We start from the raw sequence: 26,474 nt of genomic DNA on the forward strand, positions 1-26,474 counted from the left end.
GTCTATCTTATATAAATAATTTGATTTTAAAATATATTGTAAAATTCATGGGCCCATGTGAGACACATAGATTTAACAGTATAGATTAGCTTATAACATGAACCTTTTCAACACTGAACTGTCTAGGAGAACCAAGATGAGAGTCTAAATTTGGATAACTATTGTGATTCATAAGACCGCTCATTATAATTCTGTGTAGCACCATATGACTACTGTTGGTTAAAAAGTGAATCTTCACATCCATTCTCCTGGTTCTCTGTAAAAATATTTGTCAGGCATTCCAGGGAAATGGGTAGTACCATGCCATCCCATAGCACTTGAGGGTGGAGGGAAAGAGATGCTCTTGACATGACACTGACAAGCAGCTCCAATACTTCTCCATCTATTGCTGCCATTGGAAAGGACTAGGATGCTTTTGTTTGCCATGTTATTTTTCTGTCTCATCCAAAATACCTTTTGAATCCCATGGAAAGACAACTCCATAGTGTCCTAGAATAGGAGATGACTCACCAACCAAGGGAGCCCCTAGGCCTTTTCTAGAAATTTCCCCAAGTTATAGGAGTGGCCTAAGTTCAGTCCAGCCCAACCCAGTCCAGCCTAAAGATTGGGGCAGTATAATAGCCCCGCCGGGGTGGGGAGGCAAGACTGGACCAGAGTTCCCCAGGTAAGGATGAGGGAAAAAATAATAGAGGAATACAAAGGTGGAAATTATAAGGGCCTTGCCTGTAGGTAAGGACAAGGGAAAATATAAGCATCAAAAGGTAACAGACAATATGGAATTGGAAGGGTTTCACCTTGCTGATGGCAGACAAATACAGTTTATTGCATATTGCTAAAAACTTTTAAAGATAGAGATCACAAAGAATAAAAGCATTCCTTTGAGATGCAGATCCTTGGGAAAGTGCTGAGACAATCCTTGGGAAAGTGCAATAAGGATGGTAGATATGACACCTGGTGCAGGATAAGGATTCCAGGAATTTGGGTGAGAGAATATTCCCAAGAAATGCAGATAAGACTTGAAGTAAGATTATGATTCAAGCACCATCCAAGGCTCATGGAACGGTCAGCAACAGCATGTCTTTGCCAGCTAGAGACATGTATTATTATGAGAGACCTAAAGAAGGGGAGTGAAAGAGCACTTGGGCTTGTTCTCAGGCAGACTCTGAGTTTCAACCTCTTGATAGAGGGCACTCAGATCTTTATCTTAGATGGGCTCCAAGTTATCACCCTCTGACAGGGCAGCTCAAGGCTTTTCTTTTCATCCTTCCTTGAATTCTTACAGCAGAAACTGCAGAGGGAGGGATAATTAAACTCCCAACCTCTCATGCTGGCAGAATTGGGATTGGACACCAGTCACTGCTGAACTGACAGAGCAATGACAGATGTGGCAACTAGATGCCTCACTTCCAAAATAGCTCTTCCAATGGGTTATCCACCACCTTTGAACTACATAATTCAGGACAATTGGACTGGCTTAATTTAGATGTAGTCCAATGTTCTTATATCCCATACAAATAAGGTTACATTCATTTGGTTGTGCAGGTCATTCATAATTTTATTTTGTTTTGCATATTTCATTTTTATCATAATAATTTTTTATTTAAAAAAAATTTTTTTAAACCCTTACCTTCCATCTTAGACTCGATACTGTGTATTAAGGCAGAAGAATGGTAAGGGCTAGGCAATGTGGGTTAAGTGATTTGCCCAGGGTCACACAGCTAGGAACTATCTGAGACCAGATTTGAACCTAGGGCCTTCCATCTCTAAGCCTGACTCTCAATCCACTGAGCCACCCAGCTACCCTTTGTAATAATTTTTTATAAGCAGGACCTTTTAAGGGAAAGAACATGGACCTGTGGCCTTGTTTACCTGGTCTATGGGTGGTACTTCTTGGGGGTAATTGTAATCAAAGATATATCCTTGTCCAGAGTTGAAATGGAATGGAAGAGTAAGTCATGGGAGTTGGGTAGACTGATGAAAGAGAAATGTAGAATATTTGAAGGAACATCAATATTACTATGTATACTGGAGTCCCCTGGTAGGAGGATTAGACTTGAGGTAGAGAAGAAGACTGAGACCATAGGACTTAACTTTTTTTTTCTCTTGGGCTCCCTCTTTGCTTATTTCCACATCTTCTTTTCAAGTTACATCTCCTGATGAAATCCTTGAATCCACGAGTAATTAATTCCTATAGGATCAGGATTTCTGAACCTTCCTTCAGTGAATGATAACTCCCTTGCCTCTTCATTATTGCTCCTTGAAGCTGCCCTGGTAAAGAGCTGCCTGTAGTACATGGGGTAAATTATGCAAACACATGTAGTCCCAGCTTAAAACTCATTTCTCCCAGGTAGTCCAAAATGAGAGCATTTCTTGGAGACAGAGACCTGCCACCTGTTTCTGCACTATAGAATTATTTGCTTCTTCCTTAGCAAGTGAAAGGTTTCTTGGAGGAGATTTAGAGAATCACAGATTCTGAGTAGGAAGAGACTTCAGAACTCATCACTTGAATCCCATCATCCTTTCTTTGGATCCCTCAAACATATTCCCTTAAAACTGCTCCAGAGTGGAGCTCCTAGAAATGAAAAATCCTACACAAATTGAACTGGAAGCATAGAGCAGCTGCTTGGTCAATCCAACTACTAACTGTGGCATGGTAGAAAGAAAGAGTCTTGGAACCAAAAGGCCTAAGTCTGAATCCCGATTCTGCCCCTGATTGGCAGTGTGGCCTTTGGCTAAGTAACTTTCCTCTCTGAATGAATGACAGTTTCCTCTGCGAAAACAAACAAACAAACAAGGGAGGGGGATAGCTAGGCAGCACAGTAGATAGAACCCCAGGCCTAGAATCAGGAGGACCTGGGTTCAAATCCGAACTCAGATACCACCTAGCTATATGCATACTCTTGCTACTCTTTTTTGGGGGGGTGGGGGTGGGAGTTAATACTAAGGGGGCAGGTAGGTGGCTCAAGTGGATAGAAAGGCAGGCCTGGAGACAGGAGGCCCTGAGTTCAAAATCTAATTTCTGACGCTGCCTAACTGTATGACTCTGGGCAAATCATTTAACTCCAACTGACTAGCCCTTACCATTCCTCTGCTTTGGGACCAATACTTAGGATTAATTCTAAGATAGAAGGTAAGGATTAAAAAATATATTTGATATTAAGATAAAAGGCGAGAGTTAAAAAAATAAAACAAGGGAGGAGGAAGAAATTATTTCTAAACATCACTTATAGTCTGAAATCCTATGATCTTTTCATTCCTGTTCTCATTTCAAATGATTGAACATTTTTACCATCATGGAAACATGGGAATCTCTTAATAGCCAAAAATCTGTTTAAATGGTTCCCGTCACCAAAAGCTGGCCTTTTAGGTCTTGAGACTTTTCCTGTCCTATTGACTTCAATTACTTTAATACCTTCATCTATGAGATTATTTATTTCTGGGTAAACAATTTAGGTCTTCCACTGTAATTTCCTGGTGCCAAACAAAGATAGGAAATGGAGGAGGTTCTGGAGTGAATTGCTTGGCACTGTTACTGGAAACAGAACTGTCAGAAGGTTGTCTTTCATGTGGGACACTTAAAACCAAGAAAGAAAACTACTTTATGGAAATCACAATAGACATTCTTCAGAGAGAGATCACAGGAATACAGTCTGCCTTCAGAAGTTTGATGGATAGAGGGCGTCATTCTCTGTACAATAGGACCTGGGTATTCCGGGAACTTCCTCCATCTCTTTGATGTTCATGGAATGGGGCTGGTAATGCTTGAACAGCCGGGGAGGTCAAGGCCGAGGGAGGCCACCTGGATGCCAGAGACATAAGAGGGAATTGTTGGTACCCAGCCAGAGGCCTCTAGACTTGAATCCTCTCATGACATGCTTACCAAGACAGTAAGAGCTTGTTACTGGTGAGACAACTTCCTCCTTGTCTTTTCCCTCCATCTCCTTCATTCACCCCCTGACTTTGAAAGTCAGCCAAAGCCCAGAACGGGAAAGGAGAGGTCTTCAGAGTTTCACTGAAATTGTGAAGCAACCAGTTTTAGTGTATTTTAAAAATTCTGATCCCAGTTAGGAAAACAGTGACAATTTTAACAAATTTAGGAAATAGTCAATGGTAAGTTTCTTTAGATTTTAAATCCTAAGTCATTCTGAGAAGTCTGGCAGGCACTGGGAGTTGGGGATGCTACCTGGAATCTGTCTAAAGATCTAGGCAGGCAGGCAGCTTTCGTGCTCTCTTTCACACACATGTCCATGTGTGCAACAAGACTACTCTGATAACTGGAGCTCGGACAACAACTTGATGGTTTATGTAGCAGTTGAATGTTAGGTAGCCTTCATAGACTACACCCCCACAAGCCTCATGGAGAGCAGGAGTGTGCTGGAGCCAGCTCAAATCAGCTGGACTGATTGCTAAATTTCCATTGTGAGCATTTACCCCTCAGAAATTGCCTTACACTCACAAATCAGGGCTTGACTTATAGTTTTGTTGAAGGCCTCTTAGTAAGAAAGTGATGGAGGGGGAAGCTGGATGGCTCAGTGGATTGAGGGCTAGACCTGGAGACAGGATGTCCTGGGTTCAAATGTGACCTCAGACACTTCCTGGCAGCCCTCATCACTCTTGTGCTAAATAGAAGGTAAGGGTTTAAAAAAGAAAACTGTTAACAATGCAGATGAAATGTTAGTGTATTTTTTTTTTCCTGAGAAAGAAAGTTAGTTAAACATTTACCAGCACACTCCTACGTGGGAGGCACATGGACATCACTGCCTATTCATCTATCTTTCAATTTTCCATCAATCACGTAAGAGTCAGGTGCTTTCATAAAAGGAAATCTACCTGTACCAGCTAGCACACACCCCTTACTGACGATGTCAATTACACACACACACACACACACACACACACACACACACACACACACATATTTAATTATATTTAATTTGTCCTCATTCAATCCTCTAATGACTCACTGAGGAAGAAGGGATCCTTGGATTCCTGAAGACTATATGCTAGTAGACACAAGGTCTAATTAATTGGGCTATATAGACTTATAGTCCTAAGTAATGTCTGTTTGTCTGTTGTCGGAGCACTAGCCAACCCAGGTACAAGAGAATTCATTACTAAAGAGTTTACTATCAGGGCAATGACAGTAACAATCATGAAAATTACTGAGACACAGAGGAATTGTGATCTTAGTGGACGGAGGACACACTGACAAAATCATGGATGTACTACAGAGAGGATCTCCCATTTGTATATGCCTTGAGAACAGCTGATAGATGGAATTCCCAACTTACCAAAGATTTAATAAAGGAGTAATTTTTTGTTTTACAGAAGTACTCATTGCAAAGGTTTTTTTTTTTTTAAGTAGACCATTCCTCTATATCTAAAACAATTCATTGTTGTTCAGTCTTTTCCAACTCTTAACGACTCCATTTGGTTTTCTTGGCAAAGATCCTAGAATAGTTTGCCATTTCCTTCTCCAGCTCATTTTACAGATGAGGAAACTAAGGCAAACAGGTTTAAGTGACTCATCTAGGGTCACACAGTATCTCAGATCAGATTTGAATTTGGGTCTTCCTGACTTCAGACCCAGCTCTCTATCCATGGCACCACATAGCTTCCCTCATTTAAAATAATATACTATTATTTATAATACTCTATCATTCATTTGTACCATCTCATAGAAAGGTTGGAAGGGAAGCACTTTGCAAACCTCAAAGTTCTATAGAAATTAGAATTATTGTCATTAATATACCAACAATAATTGCAATTTAGACTCTTCTCTTGCAATTTTTCCCTGTTAAGGTGTCACCTCCATATATTTATTTATTTTTACTAATAGCATTTTCCCCAAGGATCTCAGTCCCTTCTTCCCCTCCCTGCATCATGGAAGGAATCATCTGGAAAAAAATATATGTATATATAAATTATGTTTTTCATGTTTCCATTTTTCAATTCATTCTCTGTAGGGCTCATTCACAAGTTATCCTTCAACTTTTTCTCATAATTAAAAAAAGACCTGTTCTGTAAAATGAGATACAGCTGTAATAAATCTAACCTAAAGTATCTAGTGAAAGGAATCAGAACAGTTCATTACAGGTAGACGGTACAGAAGAGAGAATCTTGGACTAAGAGTTAGGAATACCTGTGTTTGAATCCTACCTCAGACTTTTACTAGTTGGGGAAATTATAGGACCTTTTTCAGCCTCAGTTTCCTCATCTGTCTATTTGTAGCTTCCCTACTACCTCCTAACAACAAAACCTCATTTGATCCATCCCTCCCTGCTATTCATCATTCTCTGTATATTCTCTTTTTAGTGGTGACTCTCTTTGAGTAAGCTGTCTGCAATCTATGCCTCCACATTTTTCCTTCTCACTCTCTTCTTAACTCTGCAGTCTGGCTTCCAGCCTCATCATTCAATTAAAAATATCCTCCCCAAAGTTATCACTGACCTCTTAACAGCCAAATCTAATAACCTTTTTCTTGACCTTTGACATTGCTAATCACTCTCTTCTCCTTGATTCTTCTGTCGAAGGTTTTTTGAACTGTTCCCTCTTGGTTTTCTTTCTTTCTATTTGGGTGCTCTTTCTCACACTTACTCACCATAGGTCTCTAATGGGGCCCTGCCTTATTTTTTTTCTTCTCCTATACTATTTCACTCAGTGATTTCACTGCTGATGATACTCAAATCTACTTTTCCAGTTCTAATCTCCCTGCTGACCTCCAATTTCATATTTTTTAGACCCTTGTCTTAGTATCAGTTCTAAGACAGTAGAGTGGCAAGGGCTAGGCAAATTGGGGTTAAGTGACTTGCCCAGGGTCATACACCTGGGAAGTGTCTGAGGTCAGATTTGTCAATCTTATATTTCCAACTATTTTTCAGACATCTTGAACTATATGTCCTATAGACATCTGCAGCTCACCTCCCCTTTTCCTAACTTCCCAAGTGCCATGGCCAGTCTACCCAGACTCACAACCCAAGTACCATCCTTGACTCCTCACTCTTGTTACCCCTCCATATTCAATCAGTTGCCAAGTCTTGTTTTTATCTTCTCAACATATCTCATATATGTACCCTTTGCTCCTTCTACATTGGCATTGCCCTCATATACAGCCTCCTTACTTCACAACTGAACAATACATATATCTCTATCTATTTATCTATCTATCCATCCATCTATCCATCCATCTGTCTATCTATCTATCTATCTATCTATCTATCTATCTATCTATCTATCTATCTATCTGTCTGTCTGTCCATCTGTCCATCCATCCATCCATCCATCTATCTATCTATCTATCTATCTATCTATCTATCTATCTATCTATCTATCTATCTATCTACCACAATGGTATGCTGGTCAGTCCCCCTTCTCCAAGTCTTTCTCCATTACTCCTCCACTCAACTGTCAAAATGATCTTCCTAAAGTCTCAATTTAACCATATCCCTCACTATTGAATCAGCTTCAGTTGTTCCCTGTTATCTCAAGGATCAATAATAAAATTTTCTGCTTGCTTTATAAAGCCTTTTATGCCCTGGCCCCTTCCGACCATTCCAGTCTTCTTAATCTTACACCCTGTTTCCCTCTTTCCCCTCCCTATACTCTTCGATTTAGCCCCACTGGCCTTCTTGTGGTTCCTTGGACAAAACAATCCATCTCCCAAAGACAAGCACTTTCACTGGCTTTCCTCCATGCCTAGAACTCCTTCCGTCATCACCCTCTCCTTCTTTAGCTTCCCTAGCTTCCTTCAAGACTCAGTTAAAAGTTCTACCTTCCACAAGAAGCCTTTCCCAATCCTTCTTAATATTAATACTTTCCCCTTATTGACTATCTCCACTTTATCCAGGATATATCTTGTTTGTATGTAATTATCTACATGTTGTCTTGCCCCTTAGACTAGAAAATCTTTGAGAGCAGAGATTGTCTTTGAATACCCAGCATGTAGCACAGTGCCTGGCACAGAATAGGTACTTAGTATAAATGCTAGTTGACTGACTGAGGGTTGGTATGAGGATCAGTGAGATACTATATGTAAATAACTGCAAATGTAAAAGTGCTATATAAATGTTAGTTATTATGATTAATGAATGGGCAGTTATGTGATTCAAGTGCATAGAGTACTAGGCCTGGTGTCAGGAAATCATTTTGAGTTCAAATCTGTCCTCAGACACTTACTGCTATATGATCCTGGGAAAGTCACTGAAAGGTGGTTGCCTCAGTTTCCTCATCTGCAAAATGAGTCAGAGAAGGAAGTGGCAAACCATTCCATATCTTTGCCAAGAAAACCCCAAATGGGTTCATGAAGAGTTGGACACAGCTGAAAATGACTGAACCACAAAATTATTAATGAAGAATTAGAAGAAAGAAAATGTATGTTATTGTTAAGGGGAGGGAAATGCCCCATGGCTGGTACTGAAACAAATAAAAATGGTAATAGCAGGGTACAGAAGGAAAATCCATTTGACCTGATTCATAACAAATGGTTCATATTTCCTAGCTTGTCACGTGGAAGAAGATTTAAACCTGTTCTGTTTGCCCTAAAGGGCAATACCAGGAATAAGAGAGGAGGAATTGAAAATAGGCAAATGGAGGCTTGATGTCAAGAAAAATTGCCTAAGAGTCAGAACTGTCCAAACTAGAAATGATTTGTTCTATGAATAAGTGGGTTCCTCCTCTTTGGAAGTGCTCAAGGAAAGGTTAAATGACTACTAATGAGGTATTTGCATGGTACAAATGAGAACTGGTGGTACATGAAGGCTCCTTTTAGGTATGGGTTAGACTAGATGGCTGCTGAAAACATATCCAACCCTGAAACTGCAATTCCTTGTTTCGAATGCCATCTCTGTCCCTACAAGGCATTTCCTCCTTCAAGGACTCATATTTCTCCTTTATAAAATGGGGAGTTTCAACCAGATGACCTCTAAAGCCTCTTCCTTTACAATACTGTGAGACTATAAAATTTCTGGATGCTATACCTCCCTCAGAAAAGGAACTAAAAAAAAAAGTCAAAGCAAACAGAACCATACAATGACAGATTTCAAGTGGACAAAGAAATTATTGTTTTGTTTTCCCTGGACTGCCCTGCTGGCAGATTCTCTGGGTCTTGTCCAAGGAGAGTGTGTATTCTTAAAGCTCCAGTGATTCCACTGTGAAGATTTGACGTGGCACATCTATGTCCTATGAAGCCCAGGACACATCTCTAGGAAACTTCTCGGTGACATGGATTTTTTTAGTTTGGTCATTTACATTTATGAAAATATGCCTTTATTGACCTTGGTGGTGGGGCTTGATTATTAGTATAGAAACCAGGTTTCAGCCTGTGCTGTTAATTAGCTACAGATGTAGTCCATGAAGCTGGGATATATTTCAGGGGGGAATTCAAGATGACCCCAGAACTAAGATTAGCAGATTAAGGCAGAGCCCACATATTGAATGTATTTATTTCTTATGAGAACGTGGGCATTAGAATGAAAAGGATCATTGGATTATAGAGAATAGAATCTCAGAGCTTGAAAGGGCCTTGAAATGTAGAATGTCAAAACTGGGACATTAATGCATTGTTGGGGGAGTTGTTAACAGATACTCAACTGGGAATAGCACACCACTCATCAGTAATCTGTGACTCTTGCTATCTAGATTGGGAATTTAGCTATGGGATGATATGTGATGTTGGTCAAACAGGTTTAAATAAGGAGATTGATGATTTTTACAGTTCCTACCCCATTTTCTTCTTGAAGCTCTGTTAGATAGTAAACAAAAACTTTGAAAGCAAAGTAGACCATTAAAGTGGTCCAGAACTTTAGAGCTGGGATAAATCCTTGGGAGAACAGATTGTCCAGTGACCATCCACTTTCTTAGTATCTATGAGGTGATATGTGGGGAAAATGTACCTCCTCTGTGTGTGTATGATTTCTTGTTATTTACCTTGGTAATCTGCTTTAATTAAATGATTTTTAATTTAAATGATTTTACTCTCATTTCATGTGTTTCTGACTTGGTTTGACAGAGGGTTATTAGATGAGGACTCAGATTTACTACTCAAATACACAGATTCTAACCCTCAATAACCTCATCAAGCCTGGAAAGTTCCAGAACCACGTGGGGGACTCACGGCTATCCTTAAATCTGTTTATCAGATCCTTAGTCTTTTTTTCATCTCTTTGTTGGCTTTCTCATATGTTTATTTTTCCACAACTAGAAGAGGTAGTCAGTCTTTTTAAAGGCAGAATCACAAAGGTAAAAGATGGAAAGTATCATCTCATAGCAGCAAGGTGGCCCATTGGTTAGATTGATGAGCCTGGAGCCCTGAAGATTCAAATTCAAATAAGACCTCAGGCACTAGCTGTAGGACCCTGGGCAGTCTTGCCTTAGTTTCCTCAAATGTAAAATTTAGGTTAATGGTAGCACCTATTTCTCAGGGTTGTTGTAAGGATCAAATGAGGTAATATTTGTAAAGTGCTTAGCATAGGACCTGAACACATTTCTGCCATACCATTTTCCAGTTTTTCAAGCAATTTTTGTCAAATAGTGAAATCTATTTCCAAAAGCTTAATTCATTGGGTTTGTCAAACACCAAGTTACTATGGTCATTGTAAACCTCAAAATTTCTTAGACTTATAAATGTTGGAAATTTCACCATTGGGAAATTTCATACTTGAAAAATTTCCTATTGATAGTGGGTCTTGACTATTGGAATGTGAATCCCATTGGCATGGGAGGTTCCTTCTCCTTCCCTTCTTAAGATTACTTTAGGACAGAAACCTTTTGCTGAACAATGGAAAGGACTTTGACCTATGCTTAAGCATAGAACAGGAATTTCTTTGAGTCATGATTGATTTTAGAATTGATACAATGGAGATACTTGGAATCAATCTCCACCCTATTCAGTCCTAACAGGATTGAGTAAGGGCTGCAGCCTAGATCAAAATTTAATTATTTCTACCCTACTCAGGTTAACAGGATTTAGAAAGGGCTGTAGCAAAGGATCAAAGATTTAATTATTTGAAAATATGACCTTCAACAGACATGTGCAAAGCCAGAAGACCTCTGGGCGGTCCTGGGTTAAGCTAGAGCCTCCATTGGCACAGGGAAATTGATGGACAGGTGATTGGTAGATGTGAGGACTGAGGGGAGGGAACTTGGATGGTTTCCTTAAGGATAGGGGGGTCGGAAGACTCGGTGGGGTGGTTGAGGAGTTTGCTGGAGTGGTTGCGGTGTGCTCTGAGAAGCTTGCTCTGAAGGAAGCTGAAGGTGGGGGCCTCTGAGACTGTTTCTCCATTTTGGTCACGTGAGTAATAGGGACTGATCTCTTTTCTTTGCCCCAGCTATCTAAGGGCTTGGGCCTTTTGGCCCAGCCTAAACAGAAGGGGTATTTAAGCCCTATTCCTTTCTCTCCTTTTCTCTCTCTCTCTCTCTCTAATTCCTTTCTTCCTCCTATTGTAATTAAACTCCATAAAAGATTGACTGCTGACTTGAGTTTTCATTTAGGAATTACATAGCTGAATTCCTTGGAGACCTTAAATTAATATATATCAGTCTTTTAAAGTGATTTCCTTGTCACATCATTCATCATTGTGTGTTAAGTGCCTAATCTATTCCATTGGTCTATTTCTTAACCAGTATCAGATTATTTTGATGATTGCCACTTTATAATATAGTTTAAGATCCAGGACAGCTAAGCCATCTTCCTTCATATTTTTTTTTCATTAATTCTCTTAATATTCTAGATCTTTTGTTCTTCCAGATAAATTTTGTTATTTTTCCTAGTTCTATAAAATAATTTTTGGTGGTTTGATTGGTATGGCTCTGAATAAGTAAACTAATTTAGATAGAATTGTTATTTTGATAATATTGAATTGGCCTACTCATGAACAACTAATGTTTTTCCAGTTGTTTAAATATGACTTTATTTGTGTGAAAAATGTTTTATAATTGTGATTATATAGTTCCTGGGCTTGTCTTGGCAGGCAGACTACCAGGTATTTTATATTGTCTTTGGTTATTTTAAATGAATTTCTCTTTCTCTCTGTTGCTACTGGGCTTCATTGGCAGTATAGGGAAATGCTGATCATTTATCTGGGTTTATTTTAGATCCTGAATCTTTGCTAAGGTTGTTGTTACCACTAGGTTTTTGGTTAATTCTCTAGGATTCTCTAGGTATACCACTGTATCATCTGCAAAGAGTAATCGTTTTATTTCCTCATTGCCTATTCTAATTCCTTCAATTTCTTCATCTTGTCTTTTGCCATAGCTAGCATTTCAAGTACAATATTGAATAGTAATGGTCATAATGGACCTCCATGGTTTACTCCTGAACTTATTTGGAAGGATTCTAGCGTATTCTTATTACAAGTGTTTGCTAATGGTTTTAGATCAACGTTATCATTTTGAGAAATGTTTCATTTATTCCAATGTTCTCCATTGTTTTTAACAGGAATGGGTATTGTATTTTGTCAAAAGCTCTTTCTGTATCTATTGAAATAATATGATTTCTATTGGCTTTGTTATTGATATGCTCAATTGTGTTGATAGTTTTCCTAATATTGAACCATCCCTACATTCCTGGTATAAAACCTACCTGGTCAGAGTGTATTTTCTATATTTTCTTTTCTACTTTTTCTTCTACTTCTCTTATTATTATTTTTTTAATTCTTTTTTTGAGCTCTTCCAGGAGTTCATTTTAAGTTTAACATTCTTTCACATTTTCTTTTGAAGTATCACATGTTTTCATTTTTTAATTGCTACCTTCTTCTGAGCTTGCATTTTCATCATCTTTGCTGTGGACATATTTTTCTAGTGTTGGGCATTTTCACATTATTTTTTCCCCTTGATTTTTTCTAAAGACTATAGCTTAGCTCTTACCCAGGGAGGGAAGAGGTACTGTCCACACATACTATGTCTAGGGTTGACTCTCTTAGGCTGGGTCTTAGACTAAATACTCCACAAAGGTGGGCTGGTTGGCCTGCTATGTGGAGGTTTGCAGGTGTTCAGTTCAGATGCTGTTTTCACTGGATGAAACTGGATTCTACCCAATCCTGCTGAGGCTAGACCTTGGTGGGCTGAGTTCCTCCCACTGCTGCCCACTGGGTTTTGTGTGGCCTGTGTTACAGCTGGACTATTCAGGCCCACTTTCCTCTAACTGCCACCTGTTCTGTATTGTGTCAGTTTTTGCTCTTAACCTGTTGAGGCTTGACAGAGCTGGCTTTGCTCTTTCTCCTGCCACTTGCACCTTATTGCATCTGAGTTCTGCCAAGGCTTGCTCCGCATTTTCTCCTCATACTCCAGTGAGATAAGTTCTCTTTGCTGTCTCTCCATTTTGTTCTGGGCTGGCGCACTGCTACACCCCTTCTTCTGCTGGTTCTGCTGTTCCAGGATTTATTTTCAGGCATTTTTATTCTTCTGTGGTCATGTGGAGGTTAGTTGGTGGATTCTGCATATTTCTTACTCCATCATCTTGGCAACCTGGATTCAATTGCTCATCCTACTTTCTTAAAAAAAAGTATTTAATAAGTTCTATACTTTCAAAATGGTCCTGTTTGTTGGCACTTCCTTCTTGCTTTTGTTTTTCTTTTCTAAACTCTTACCTTTTGTCTTAAGATTGATTGACTCCAAGGCAGAAGGGCTAGGCAATTGGGGTTAAGTAACTTGTCCAGGGTCACACAGTCAGGCCATGTCCGAGGCCACATTTCATTTTGGATTCTCACATTTCTGGGCCTGGCTCTCTATCCATTGAACCACCTAGTGTCCCTATACTTTCTAAACTTCCCTCTGTTCTCTTCCATGCATTTTAAAGCATGTTATAATGGCTATTTTTTTTGGAAGGGAGCAATACTTATTGCTAACTAACTTCCTCTTCCTCATCTCCCCCCCCCCCCCAACACAAACTGTTGAAGCAAATAATCATAGTCAAGAAAAATTATATCCTAGAGCAATAAAGGAGATAAAATTACTTTAAAGCAGCCCTCAATTACTTACACTATTTTATCTGACTTCTAAAGAACTGGAAGGTATTGATGTTTGGCGCTCTTAGAGTGCAAGGATTTTGAGACAGATAAACAAGCAGTAGTATTAATTTAAAATTCCCTTTTGTATCACCTCCCAGTAAATCAATAGGCAATCCTTAGATACTTAAAGATTGAGATTTTTTCTTTCTTAGAAGTATAAGTTCTAAAAGGCATCCTTTTCCATTGTAAAACGGTTTTGCCAACATTAACATTTTGTTAATCAATGAATCTATGTTCTTTAATTATTTTCTTCAAAACATAATGATATTTAGCTACCATAGCTACCATACCTGGCCACCTTTCTAGTGATTTCATCATTATATAAATGAATTCAATTTTTAAAGTAATGGGACAAAACAATGCAGTAAATGTTTCTTTTCTATCCATTTCATTTCCAATTTCTTTCACAGTCATATAACCTTGAAACTTTCACCTCATTGGCTGCTTTGCTAAATGGAATGTGTTTTTTATTGCAATCTTTGAACTAAATGGCTAAAAGATGCTCCATTTCTATCATTTTAACATTTTTGTTCCTGGTAGTGGTTTATAAACCACAAAATGCTGGTGCAATTTTACCTTTTTTTCTTTTAATGTCATGTTTTATAACATTCCATAACATATATTTGAGCATTCCTACATCTTTTCCTATTTTGGAGTTTCTATGACTGCACTTATGCTATTCAATTACATCAATTTTTAAAAATAATATAACCATAAGACTTTTTTCTGGCAGTGTTTCCATCTGAAGCATTCTTTCTTTTATTCACTTTCTTAAGGACTTATAAAAAAGTTAACACAATTGTTGGTAATATGGTATGAAGTAGCACATCATAGCCACATGGATGATAGGCAGGTGCAGACTGATGATGTAGTGGTGTGTTAAAATTCTTGACTATGTCAAAAGACCTAAAGGAAGGCCCTCGGAATTTTGGATAAATTTATCTAGTGAGGGCATGTGTAAGGACATAGACAAGAACCACTGATGATGAGAGGGTGTCAGTGGATTGTGATTTTGGAAGGAGGATCCAACAGATATCTTTATGGATTTGTTGAAGTATTTAAGCATACTATTAGAGCCTTTAAAAAGACCAGGGTTCTGTGGCCTTAGTGAAAAGAACTGTGCAACTATAGATGGCATCTCAGCATATCTGGGGTTTCCAAGGGCATCATGGATAATAGTGAAAAGGTGAATATAATGGCCATGGTTTGTCTAGAACCAAATGTTTCTGAAACTCCTTTTTTCTATGGGGTGAACTCCAGATACTTCAAAGTATTCATTGAGTACTGAAGGTAGCAAGCAAGGGCCGAATGTTTGTAACTCAACACACCGAAGTTGTTCACATGTTTAACTTGGAGAAGAGACTTGATGGAGTGGGGTGTGGAGAGAAGTCAATGATGGTTGGCTTCAAATATCTGAAAGGCTGTCATGTGAATAAAACTTCTGCATGACCAAGTTTTCCTTTTCCTCTATATTTTCCTACTCATCCCAAGAAGCTAGAGAAAGCCTGGAAGAGTGAAGTTGAGTTGCCTTTATTTAACATAAGGTGCTTAAGGTCTTTCCAATGTGGTCCTCTGAAGAGAATATATGAAAGAGAGTCTAAGTGACTCGGTGGATAGAGAGCCAGGATTGGAAATGGGAGGTTCTGGGTTCAAATCCCAGACACTTCCTAGCTGCGTGACCCTGAGCAATTCATTCCAATTGTCCAACCCTTACTGCTCTTCTGCCTTGGAACCAATCCTTAGTATTGATTCTAAAACAGAAGGTAAGGGTGTCTGTCTCTAAGACACAGAGAGAGAGAGAGAGAGAGAGTGAGAGAGAGAGAGAGAGAGAGAGAGAGAGAGAGAGAGAGAGAGAGAGAGAGAGAGTCTGGATGCTTTATAAGAAAGATGCTGCTGCCTCAGGACACTTGTTGGTTCTTTGTTTTCAAAGAAGTCCAATGATATTACAAAGTGATGTTTTGACTTGTGCTGTGCTAAATTGGATTTAAGTGAGGCAAAGTTGCATAAACACTAAAGAAACTTGAGAGCTTGCAAGTATATGTTTGTAGCAAGAGCCCTGGAAGTGCTCACTTATTTCAGCTTCATTGGATCCTACTCCGGGTCCCAGTAGGGGCTCTTAGAAGACCTCAGGGTTAGCACCTGAACTTGGAACTTAGCTATATAGCCCTTGGCAAGTCACTTGACCATTATTGGCCTCAAGTTTCACATTTGTAAAATGGGAATAATAATATTACCTACCACCCAGGATTCTTGAGAACATCAAATGAACTCATATATGTAAAGTACTTTGTAAATCATAAAGTATTATATTAAATGCTATTATTATTATTATTAGTTATTATTGGAACCTCCAGTGATCAGCTTACTGAAGCATTTGCCTGGATAACTTCCTTCTATTTTGCTATCGGGGTGTAATACAATTGTGAAATGATTTCCTCTTTGCCCTATGAGACTTTGAGAACAGGCCCAATGTAAAATGATTCTGCCCCTTAAAGTATTCATATATGTCTGTGAAAGACCTGATCAGAATATTAGGTAGGGGAGAGTTTAAATTCCAAAATTTCTTAGGACCAATGGGGCTTGCTAAGGAGTTTTAAAGTAACCATTGTTAATTTAATTTTCTTGGTATTAGAAGATTGTATGGAATTTAAGATTTTAGACTCTGCCCAGAGGTAGGCCTATTGTTCCAGCCTTTCTAATTCTATACTTTGACCATATGGATTTTGCTTTAATTAAAAATGTTTAATTTTATTTATAAGCAGACAACCTATAGATTCTGTGTGACACTTTGTATACCATGTGACACTTGGGACACTGCATTGGTAGAAGCAGTCCAAATTAACTTATGTACTGCCTTCCTTAAGACTGCAAGAAAGGCAAGTGTGTCATGATGCTAATTATACAGCAAAGGAATATAACATATGATCTGTCCACCAGATGATAGTCTTATGCAAGCCAAATGGTTTCACCAGAGTTTCTATGGCACATGCCTAGGACAGCCTTCCCAAAACCTTTAGTATTTATTCTGGCCACCAGAACTCTCAGTCTGCAAATGCCTAGGCTGTTCCCTGACTAAAGTGATGAGATAGATCTGAAATCAGAAATTCTAGGAAATGCACAATTGTCCTTCCTTCATCAGACAAAGGAATATAATAGCACAGATCCTATAAAATGTCAACTCACATGTCTTCAATCCCTGTCCCAAAGTCCATTGGTATGGGACTCCCTCCTTATCAGTGGAGATAAAGGGCCTGTCCAACTTGAGGCAGATGGATTTGTTGAGTTCTAGCTTTCTAGTTCCTGGCTCCGGAACCTTGGGGCCAGTCCTCTTGGGGGACTCCTCTTCAGGTGACAACACCAAAACCCTGGGATCTGGGATTCATGACATTGTAGACAGATTCAGGATCCAAGTGTCCTTGAGATTTTGGCTTATGGTGGTGTATGGAACTCACAGAAACTGAGTTGGAAGGAATCTTGGTGGCCATATAACCTAACCCATACATGAAAATGTGAAAAAGTTCTATCTTGTTACCCTCATTGACTTCTGGTTGCAGCTAGCTCACCACAGAATTGACAGGGAGTTTTTGTCTTTCTTGTGGAAAATCTAACATTGGCCTGAACCTTTTTCTTTGGCACCCTAAGACAAACTTTAGATTTTTTTTTTGGAAATTTTTATTTAGTCAATTTAGAATATTTTCCCCTAGTTACAAGAATCATGTTCTTTCCCTCCCCTCTTCCCACCCCCTCCCATAGCTAGCATGCAATTCCACTGGCAAATTTTGGATTTTTAAAAAGAAAGTTTTACTATTAAGAATAAAGTTACAACTTTTCTTCTTACCCCACCCTTTGGTTGAATAAGAATGTAGACAAAGCTTGTTTATCTGCAGACAAGCCTGGTAAGATAGCTGAGCAGAAGAAAAAATAGTAAGATAGAGAAAAGTAGACATGCCACTCTGCAGCCATTCTAAAGGGCATTCAGAAGATCCACTTCTTGCTCAGAGTGAGGTCAGAGTCCTCTAATCAGAAGGCTTTTAGAAAGGAATGCCACTAAGGGCATAAATTGGAGTAGCAGGACGAATCCAGAAGAAGAAGGTATCCGGAGGCTGGGCTCCTGGCTTTGGGCCCTTCCTGCTCTTGAAGGAAGCCGCTAAGGGAACAGCGGGTTATATGTGGCTGGTGCCTTTTCTTTTCCTGGCCAACTTTTTATTATTTAATAAAAATTATAAATTAAGATATAGTCTCCAGAGAATATTTAATCTTAATACTCTGACCACATCCTTTACTTGAAGCTTCATCTTGTTATTTCCTATTGATATTCTCCAGTCAGAGCCTCAATAATCTTCAGTTATAATAACAATAGCTGGCAGTCATATAGCTATAGGTACTTTACATATACTTCAATTTGATCTTCAAAACAACTGAAAGAGGTAGGTGTTAATTATCCTTATTTTACAGAGCAGGAAACTGAGGGAGTCAGTGACTTGCTCAAGTTTACATAGCTAATAAATGCCTCAAGTCAAACCTGGACTCACATCTTCCTGACTAAGCCTAGGAGTCTATTCACTGTGCTACCTTTTGCCCCTGCAAGGTGAGCAAGATGGAGGGATGCTCAAAAGAGGAAGCTACCTCCTCAAATTCACAGAGGTCATAAGTCAAGACAAGACTCAGTCTCCGGTCCCTTTATTCCTTCCTGAGCCTGAGCCCTTTTCTGCCTTTTATTTTTCTTTTGGTCCAGGCCTGTGATTGCATTGGAGTGAGGAACTTCTGCTGTGGAAAATTCTTCCAACATTGCAAATATGTAACTCATCTGTAAGTTAAATAGCCTTTAGGGTCAATAAACTTTGTCCAAAGTCCAAATCCAGTCTACCACCTCCTGAGGCTAAGAATGGTGTTTATATTTTTAAATACCATAAAACTTTATTTGAAAATATGAAACTGGGGCAGTTAGGATAAAACACTAGGCCTGGGGTTGAGAGGATCTGGGTTCAGATGTGGCTTTAGATCCTTTCTAGCTGTGTAACTCTGGGCAAGCCACTTAACCCTGATTGTCTAGACCTTGGCACTCTGTCTTAGAATTGATACAGGCAAAAGATAAGGGTTGTTTTGTTGTTGTTGATGTTGTTTTAAAAACATGCTTAGGGGGCAGCTGGGTAGCTCAGTGGATTGAGAGCCAGTCCTAGACGGGAGGTCCTAGGTTCAAATCTGGCCTCAGCCACTTCCCAGCTGTGTGACCCTGGGGGGCAAGTCACTTGACCCCCATTGCCTAGCCCTTACCACTCTTCTGCCTTGGAGCCAATACACAGTATTGACTCCAAGATGGAAGGTAAGGGTTTAAAATAAAAAAAAAAAACATGCTTAGCTGGTGACTACAAAAAAAAGAAAGCCAGCCATTTGGTCCCTGGTTATAGTTTGCTGACCAGATAGAGAGTATATAGGTTGCTGAGAGGTCAAGGGACTTGTCTACAGCTGCACTGCTAGTTTGTGTTGGAAGACGGGATTTGAATTCAGGTCTTCCTGCCTACCAATTAGGATATGCTACTATACCCCAGATTAAGTTTGGAAAGAATGTATATGTGAAAGAGTAGGCTATTGTGCTCTTCAAGGTACAAATAGCCTATGGGGTTAGAATGGATGGAAAAGTAAGATAGAAAGTAGTTAAGCAGTACTCTTAGTACTGAGGTGGATACACTATTTGAACAAAAAAGGATAAATTGGAGACAAAAGTTCTTTGCTAAATCATTTAAGATAGGATTATTTTCTTCTTGGCTTGGTTTCCTGCTGTATTATTTTAGGAATATCATAAATCTAGAGCTATAGTTTAGAAAAGTATTCATGTTTAATTATACAAAAATTTTAATCATAAAAAATTATTGTTTCTTAGCTACCTTGCCTACACAATAATGTTGATAAATTATTATTTATAACAAGTGTGCATATCTCATCTTTAAAAAACTATCAGAAATGCTTAGTAAGTTGTTTGTTTTTAATACTTTCTTCACTGCATATATTTGTTGGTTTGCTGGCCTAGCTGTGCAGTCTATAAATTTTAAGATACTAGATTTTCTATATTTCCCTTTTAAAATTGTTTGCTAAATATCAAGATGAAAAGGATCCTTCTCTTCCACCTTTGGAGAACTATAGTGCAGAAAAGGAAGCTGTAATACATTAGAGCTTTCTATTTGGAGTCAGAGGGCCAAGGTTCAGATAATTAATACATGTATGGCCTTGAACAGCCACTCTCCCTTTCTGGGCCTTAGTCATCTGTAAAATGAAGGTAGTGGGCTAGGTAATCTCTAAAGTCAGTCCTAGTGATAAATTTTGACTTGTTGAAGTGAAGGGCCTGGGCTAGATGATTTCAAAGGTCATTTCCAGATTTAAATCTGATAATCTTTAAAATAAAGTGGCTGAATTTCCAAGGTCATTTACAGCTTTAAATCTTAGTATCCTTTAATATGAAAGTGCACTTGGTTTTCTTTAGGACATTCTTAATCCAGTCTTCTACTGAAGGCAACAATCTCTTATACTGTAAAGTTCTACATTTTAGCTGGTAAATGCTAGAAGGGGAATTCATGTAGCCAAGGCAACAGAGAGTAACACTAAAAATAACTTATATAGCACTTCAACAAAGAGTAGGATGCTTTTTCTTACATGAAACAAAACTTTCATAGTTGAATATTAGTTTTATGTAGATCACTAAATGTGACATACATGTTCCCTCTTAGATGGGCCCTTGTCATTAGAAAATGAAATTGCTATGGAATGTTAGTAGACATCTTAAACTCAATACATCCAAAACTGAACATATCTTTTCCCCAAACCTTCTCCTCTTCCTACCTTCTCTATTATTATAGTGTAACTCTATCCTCCTAGTCCCTCAGGTTCATAACCTAGGAGTTATCCTAGATTTCTTACTATCTCTCAGGCCGTATAGCTAACTTGTTTCATCTTCATAACATTTCTCTTATATGTCCTCTTCTTTCATCTGACACTGCCACCATTCTGGTGCAGACCCTCATCACCTCACACTTGGACTACTGCTGGTGGGTCTGCCTTGCCTCAAGTCTCTCCCCACTCCTATCCATCTTCTATTCAAACTTTGAAGATCTGATCATGTCACTGTAATCCTCAATGAACTCTGATGGCTCCCCATTTCCTCCAGGATGAAATAAATACAAGATGTTCTGTCTGACATACAAAGCCCTTCTTAACCTAGCTCCATCTTACCTTTCCAGTCTTCTTAAATTTTTATCTCTAACAGATACCCCTCAGTTCTGTGATACTGGCCTCCTGGCAGTTCCTTGACCAAGACATTCCCTTCAGTCATTTTCTCCAGCTGTTCTCCATGCCTGGAAAACATTTTTCTTCTCTACTATGACTACTGACCTTTCTGGTTTCTTTTAAGTCCCAACCAGAATGTCATCACTTATAGGAAGCCTTCCACAGCCTCTCTTAATTGCCAGAGTTTTCCCTCTGGTAATTATTTCCTACTTATCCTTTTTATTGCTTGCTTTATACAGACGGAAGAAACCAATGAGAAGGTTCAACGGCTGAGATGGCGACGCAGCAAAGCACTGTGGAGTACTTAGGGCGTGTTGGAGCACAAAAGACAACAGGGCCATCCAATGCAGCTGAGGAAGTCTCCATGCATAACGACTTTTCGTGCCACTGGACCCAGGCTTCCAACGCCAAGAGAGTGGGACTATCTCTGTGCATCGACTTTTTCACTTAAATCTCCTTCACGCACAAGTGTCTTTGTGCACACTCATCTATCATAGATGAAAATGCACAAAGAAAATTGTCATCCTCGGTTACCGAGAGACTACTACTACTATTATTATACATGTTTGCATTTTGTCTTCTATTAGAGCATACACTCCATGAGACCAAGGATGGTATTTTACCTTTTTGTATCCTCAAGGTGCTTAGCAAAGAGCCAGACACTTAGTAGGTACTTAATTCATGATTAAATATTGATTGACTTTACAGGGCATCTAGACTAACACCTCCCTCTACATTTTCAATTCAACATTTATTAAGTACCTATGGTGCATTCAAGGAAGCAACTAGGTAGCTCAATGGAGAGCACATTGGGCCTACAAATCATCTCTCATTCATTGACTAGCCTTGGAACCCTGGGCAAGTCACTAAACCTGTGTTTGCCCTAATCCACTGGATCTCCAGTAATCTTTGCCAAGAAAAATCGGAGGATTGTATGGTTCATGGAGTCAAGCAGAGTCGGACAGACCTGAACTCCTGAACAACACTGGAGCACTGGGAGATAAAACATAACCCCTATATAATAGGGAGGATGACAGCAATAGAATCCGTACCCATATGAAATAAAAGCAGTGAACAGATAGAAACCATAACTTTCTGATGTCCTGGAGGAAGATTGGCATTGATTGGGAGAGGGCAGTATTGGGGGATGGGAAAGAAATGACCAGACAATGAATAAAAAACACTTATTAAGCAGTTACTATTCTGTGGCTGTGGGGCTGATGACACTTTATCACACCATGAGCTCTCTCCCCCTCCTCTACTCCCATGGTCTCGCTTCCATAATCTCGTTTCGCAATTCCTGCCACCAGAAGCGGAAGTATTCTACTGCGCACACTTCGCCTCTGACCCAGTACAACTGAGAAAAGCGGTGGAAGGAAGGAGGTGGGGTCCGAGGTCCAGAGGTGGGAGGGGCGAAAGGGAAGCGAAGATATACGCTTGCGCAAAACGCTCTACTTTTATCACCGACCTCCTCCTTTGGTTCTCAAGATCTTTAGGGCCAGCTCCAGCGCAGGCCTTCTCTCCGTCCTCTCCCCTCCCCCCGACTCTCGTTCTTCCGTTATTCCCCCTTCCTAGCCGTCCGAACTCTCGCGGCCTTTGGCAGCGATCTCGCGTTATTTGGCGACGCCGAAAGGCTAGGGGAGTGGAAGGTGGGGGGGCGGAAGGCGTTGAAGGGGAGGGGGCTGCTGAGGAGGGAGGCTGGGTCCAGCTGGGTGGGAGGGGTGGGGAAAGTGTCGGTTAATAGAGTTGGGCTGCTGCGGTAGTGGCCGCTCTTTCTTCCCGGCCACTTGAGGAGCTGCCAGGTGAGGGCCATCTTAGCTTGTCCCAGGTTTCTTCCCAGGCTTTGCGGGTCTGTGGGCACGCTAGGTGCCGGTCGGGGTCGCCCCAGGAGCGCGGAGACATCCCCCTCCGGCCTCGCGCGCGCGCGTTCCCGGGAGCTCCGCCCTTCTCCCCGCCCTCCCCCTCCCCTGCCGGTGCCTGGGCCCCGCCGCCTCCCGACCAGCCTCCTCCTTTCCTCCCTTGTCCCAGGGCCAGCTGTCGCTGTTGCCGCTTCTGTCGCGATGGGGGCACAGGACCGGCCGCAGTGCCACTTCGACATCGAGATCAACCGTGAGCCGGGTGAGCGAGCGGGGAAGGAGGGTGGGTAGATCCACAAGATTCGGACCTGCCGCCGCGCACACACCCCCTTCCTTCTTTCCCTTCCTTCCTTCCTCCCTCCCTTCTTCTTTCCTCCCTTCCTCTCTCCCTCCCCTCTTTTTGCGCCTCCTGGAGAAGAGACGCTGCCTGGTCCTCTCTTTGTTCCCTGCTTCTCGGCCTCGGGAGTCTAGGTGGCTTCTGGTGCCCGCTGTCTGTTGCTAGACGCTTGATCGAAGCCTCAGTTTCCCTATCTGCGAATTGCGGGGGGTTGGCTCCAATTTCTGTATCTCTTAAAGATGTGTACAAAGTCTTTTCCCCATAGATGGAGGAAAAATATTAGTATTATCCCCATTTGACAGCTGAACCAATGTATTCCTGAGAGTTAAAATGACTTACACAGGGTCCTACAGCAAGAAGTAGCGGACCTGGAGTTCCCACCTAGCCAGGGAGGTCAAATCAGCTTATCTCCAGCCCAAGGCTCAGAACCTGGCCAGGGTCACACATTTAGGAAGTGTCAGATTTGAGATTTGAAATTAGGTAGTCTGATTCCAAGTCAGTGCTGGTTCCTTAGGGCAAGCCCAAGTCCCCTACAACTTTAATATTTATTGAATGATTCTGTCAGGTTGTTTATTTGAAATTTAACATTTTCTTCGGTTAATAGGCAGGGTTTAATGAAGTCTTCCTCAAAATTGCAACCACAACTCCTGGCAAAATGAAACTAATAGGAACATTTTCTTTAGAGGTGGAAAAGGACCTAAAAGGTTTCCTATTTTAAATCCCTATGCCCTGCAGACGAGTCGACAGATCTAGTGACTTTATTTAAAAAAAAAACAAAACAAAACACAAAAATCCCTACTTTCTGATTTGGAGTGAATACTGTGTATTGGTTCCAAGGCAGAAGAGTGGTAAGGGCTAGGCAATGGGGGTTAGGTAACTTGCCCAGGGCACACAGCTGGGAAGTGTCTGAAGTCACACTTGAACCTACAACCTCCCATCTCTAGGCCTGGCTCTCAATCCACTGAGTTACCCAGCTGCCCCAGATCTAGTGACTTTAAACTACCAAAGTCACAAAGTAAGTAGCAGAGCTAGGTTTTGAAGTGAGGGCCCCTGACTCTAAAATCACTGTTCTTCCCCAGATATCAGACTGCCATTTAACTCTAGTTCACTTGAGTATAGCTTTGGGAGCTGATATTTCCAGTATAGGTCAATTTAGTACAGCAAGTGCACAAGGTATTAGATGCTGAAGAAACTCAGTCAGGAATTTTATAAGCTAGAGGGTAGGGACAGGCTCCCTTTTGTATTTATATGTCTTGTTTGATAGGTGTTTAGTAAATGATAGTGATTAATTAATTACCCTAATGAAAAGCTCTGTTTAGGGAGGCTACTGACTGAAATACTCCTATAAATAAATGAGGTCCATGCTTATGCTTTCAAACACTATGATGCTCATTTGGTTGACTGTTTATAGCCTAGTTCTATAGGAACTAGAATCATAGAATCATAGGATGTTACAGAATGAAAAGATCATCTCATATCTTTAAAATGAGAAGGGGAAGTGACTCCCCAAGGTTACACAGTTACTGAGTGACAGAGTTGGGACTCACTTTGGTCTTGTTCTTCTAGGTTCAGTGCTCTTTCACTGTGCCCTTGGCAAATAACCTCCTGCCTGTCTGGCAGCTGTTGATCTAGCTCATCACTTTATCCCTTGGGATGCCTGAGGGTTAGGAGGATGTTACCCCTCTCCCTTTCCAAGAGTTAGCTCATTCCTCAGACTCATTTCCCTTCAATGTGGGCTCCATATAGCTAAGTGACCCTCTTCCCAGTGCCAGTGAATTACTATTTTAACATTTTCACCACCCTGATTTTATGTTGGACCAAATGCAGTTCATTACTATAATACAACACATATATAGGTATACAAAATATTTTAAATGATTCATGCCACCAAATAGGGAGTTGCCAAAAACAAAATACCTGAGTGTATAAATGTTATTAGAACGTATTCCTTTCCAAGCTGTAACAAAATTCTATGCTGTGTAGAAAAAAATCATCAGTTGGCTTTATTAAGTAACTTCTTCCAAAAGCTTGTCAAAGTATTTTTTATTACTTTGCTGCATTGTGTAGGGTTTATTTTATCTTTCTTTAGCATGAGTTGAAAGTTGGCAGAATCTTAGTTTCTATTTTATCAAGTAGAGCATTTTCTTCAGATTTAGGTTTTAAGTAAACTGTAAACCCCAATCCCTGAAAATGCAAGTAAAATTTTCTGCAGTTTTCTCTTATGTAAAATAAATAATAATATCATCCAGTAATAGCAGGATTTGTTGTGAAGATCAAGTGAGATAGTTTTTAGAAGTGTTTTGTGAACCTTAATGTGCTATTATTATTGTTATTATTACTATATTTATGGTACTGATCTAATCATTACTACAAATAACTATTACACCAAAAGCCCTGCATAGGTATGCCCTGCTTAAGGTTGCTTTGATCTATGTCTTTTTGCAATTCAACAAAACATTAAAGACTATTTATTAAATTATTACTATGTTCCAAGTAACGTTCCTTGAATTTAATTCTAACTAAATTCTAACTAATAACTAGTTCTAACTAAATCTTGTTTATTGTTGTGACCTTCTGTTGTAGAGTCACTTGGTTGAAGCCAGTTAATAATATAGTTTCTATCAACTTCCATATAGCTAATAGTAATATGGAGGTAACCCCAAGTTTAAGAAGGTTATGCCAGTAGAGCACAAGCTTTTATTTAACAAGGCCTATCAATCTGGAAAGACTTTGATTACCACTGTGTATACCTAGCTTTATTCTCAAAGGCTCATCACTGGGGGCTTAGCCTTCAGGTAATGAATTTTTTCAGACATAGCAGAAAGGCCTGTTCATAAGATGCACTGATTTTCTTTGCTGGTGGGGAAAACTATGCTAATGAAATCAAGGTCCCTTGAAATACTTACTCTAAAACAATTCTAGTAAAGATGTATCACAGTAAAAGAAAAAGGATTCATATGCTTGGTGAGTTGTTTTTTATTATAAAGAACATCCTAAATA

The 26,474-nt window shown here is 39.9% G+C and overlaps 1 protein-coding gene and 1 long non-coding RNA gene across 5 annotated transcripts in view; one reads left to right on the forward strand and one right to left on the reverse strand.

The window, feature by feature from the left end:
• Positions 1–956: 956 nt before the first annotated feature.
• On the reverse strand, positions 957–22,901 carry LOC103098819 (uncharacterized). The gene is made up of 3 exons (XR_470549.3): positions 22,750–22,901; positions 3,881–4,012; positions 957–3,799 (listed from the first exon to the last, which is right to left on the reverse strand). It is a non-coding gene; the product is annotated as an uncharacterized LOC103098819 (long non-coding RNA).
• A 96-nt stretch (positions 22,902–22,997) lies between these two features.
• NKTR (natural killer cell triggering receptor) overlaps positions 22,998–26,474 on the forward strand; it is a 54,549-nt gene continuing 51,072 nt past the window's right edge. For 2 of the 4 annotated variants that reach the window (XM_016424365.2, XM_001367355.4), the window contains exon 1: positions 23,240–23,399. In XM_016424365.2, the coding sequence (XP_016279851.1) occupies positions 23,342–23,399 (58 nt within the window). In that variant the 5' untranslated portion in view covers positions 23,240–23,341. Of the gene's footprint in view, positions 23,084–23,239; positions 23,400–26,474 lie in introns of those variants that run through there. The other 2 variants (XM_007499801.3, XM_007499802.2) reach the window with 2 other exon arrangements.

Source organism: Monodelphis domestica, chromosome 7, assembly GCF_027887165.1.
Source record: "Monodelphis domestica isolate mMonDom1 chromosome 7, mMonDom1.pri, whole genome shotgun sequence".
Taxonomy (NCBI): Eukaryota; Metazoa; Chordata; class Mammalia; order Didelphimorphia; family Didelphidae; genus Monodelphis; species Monodelphis domestica.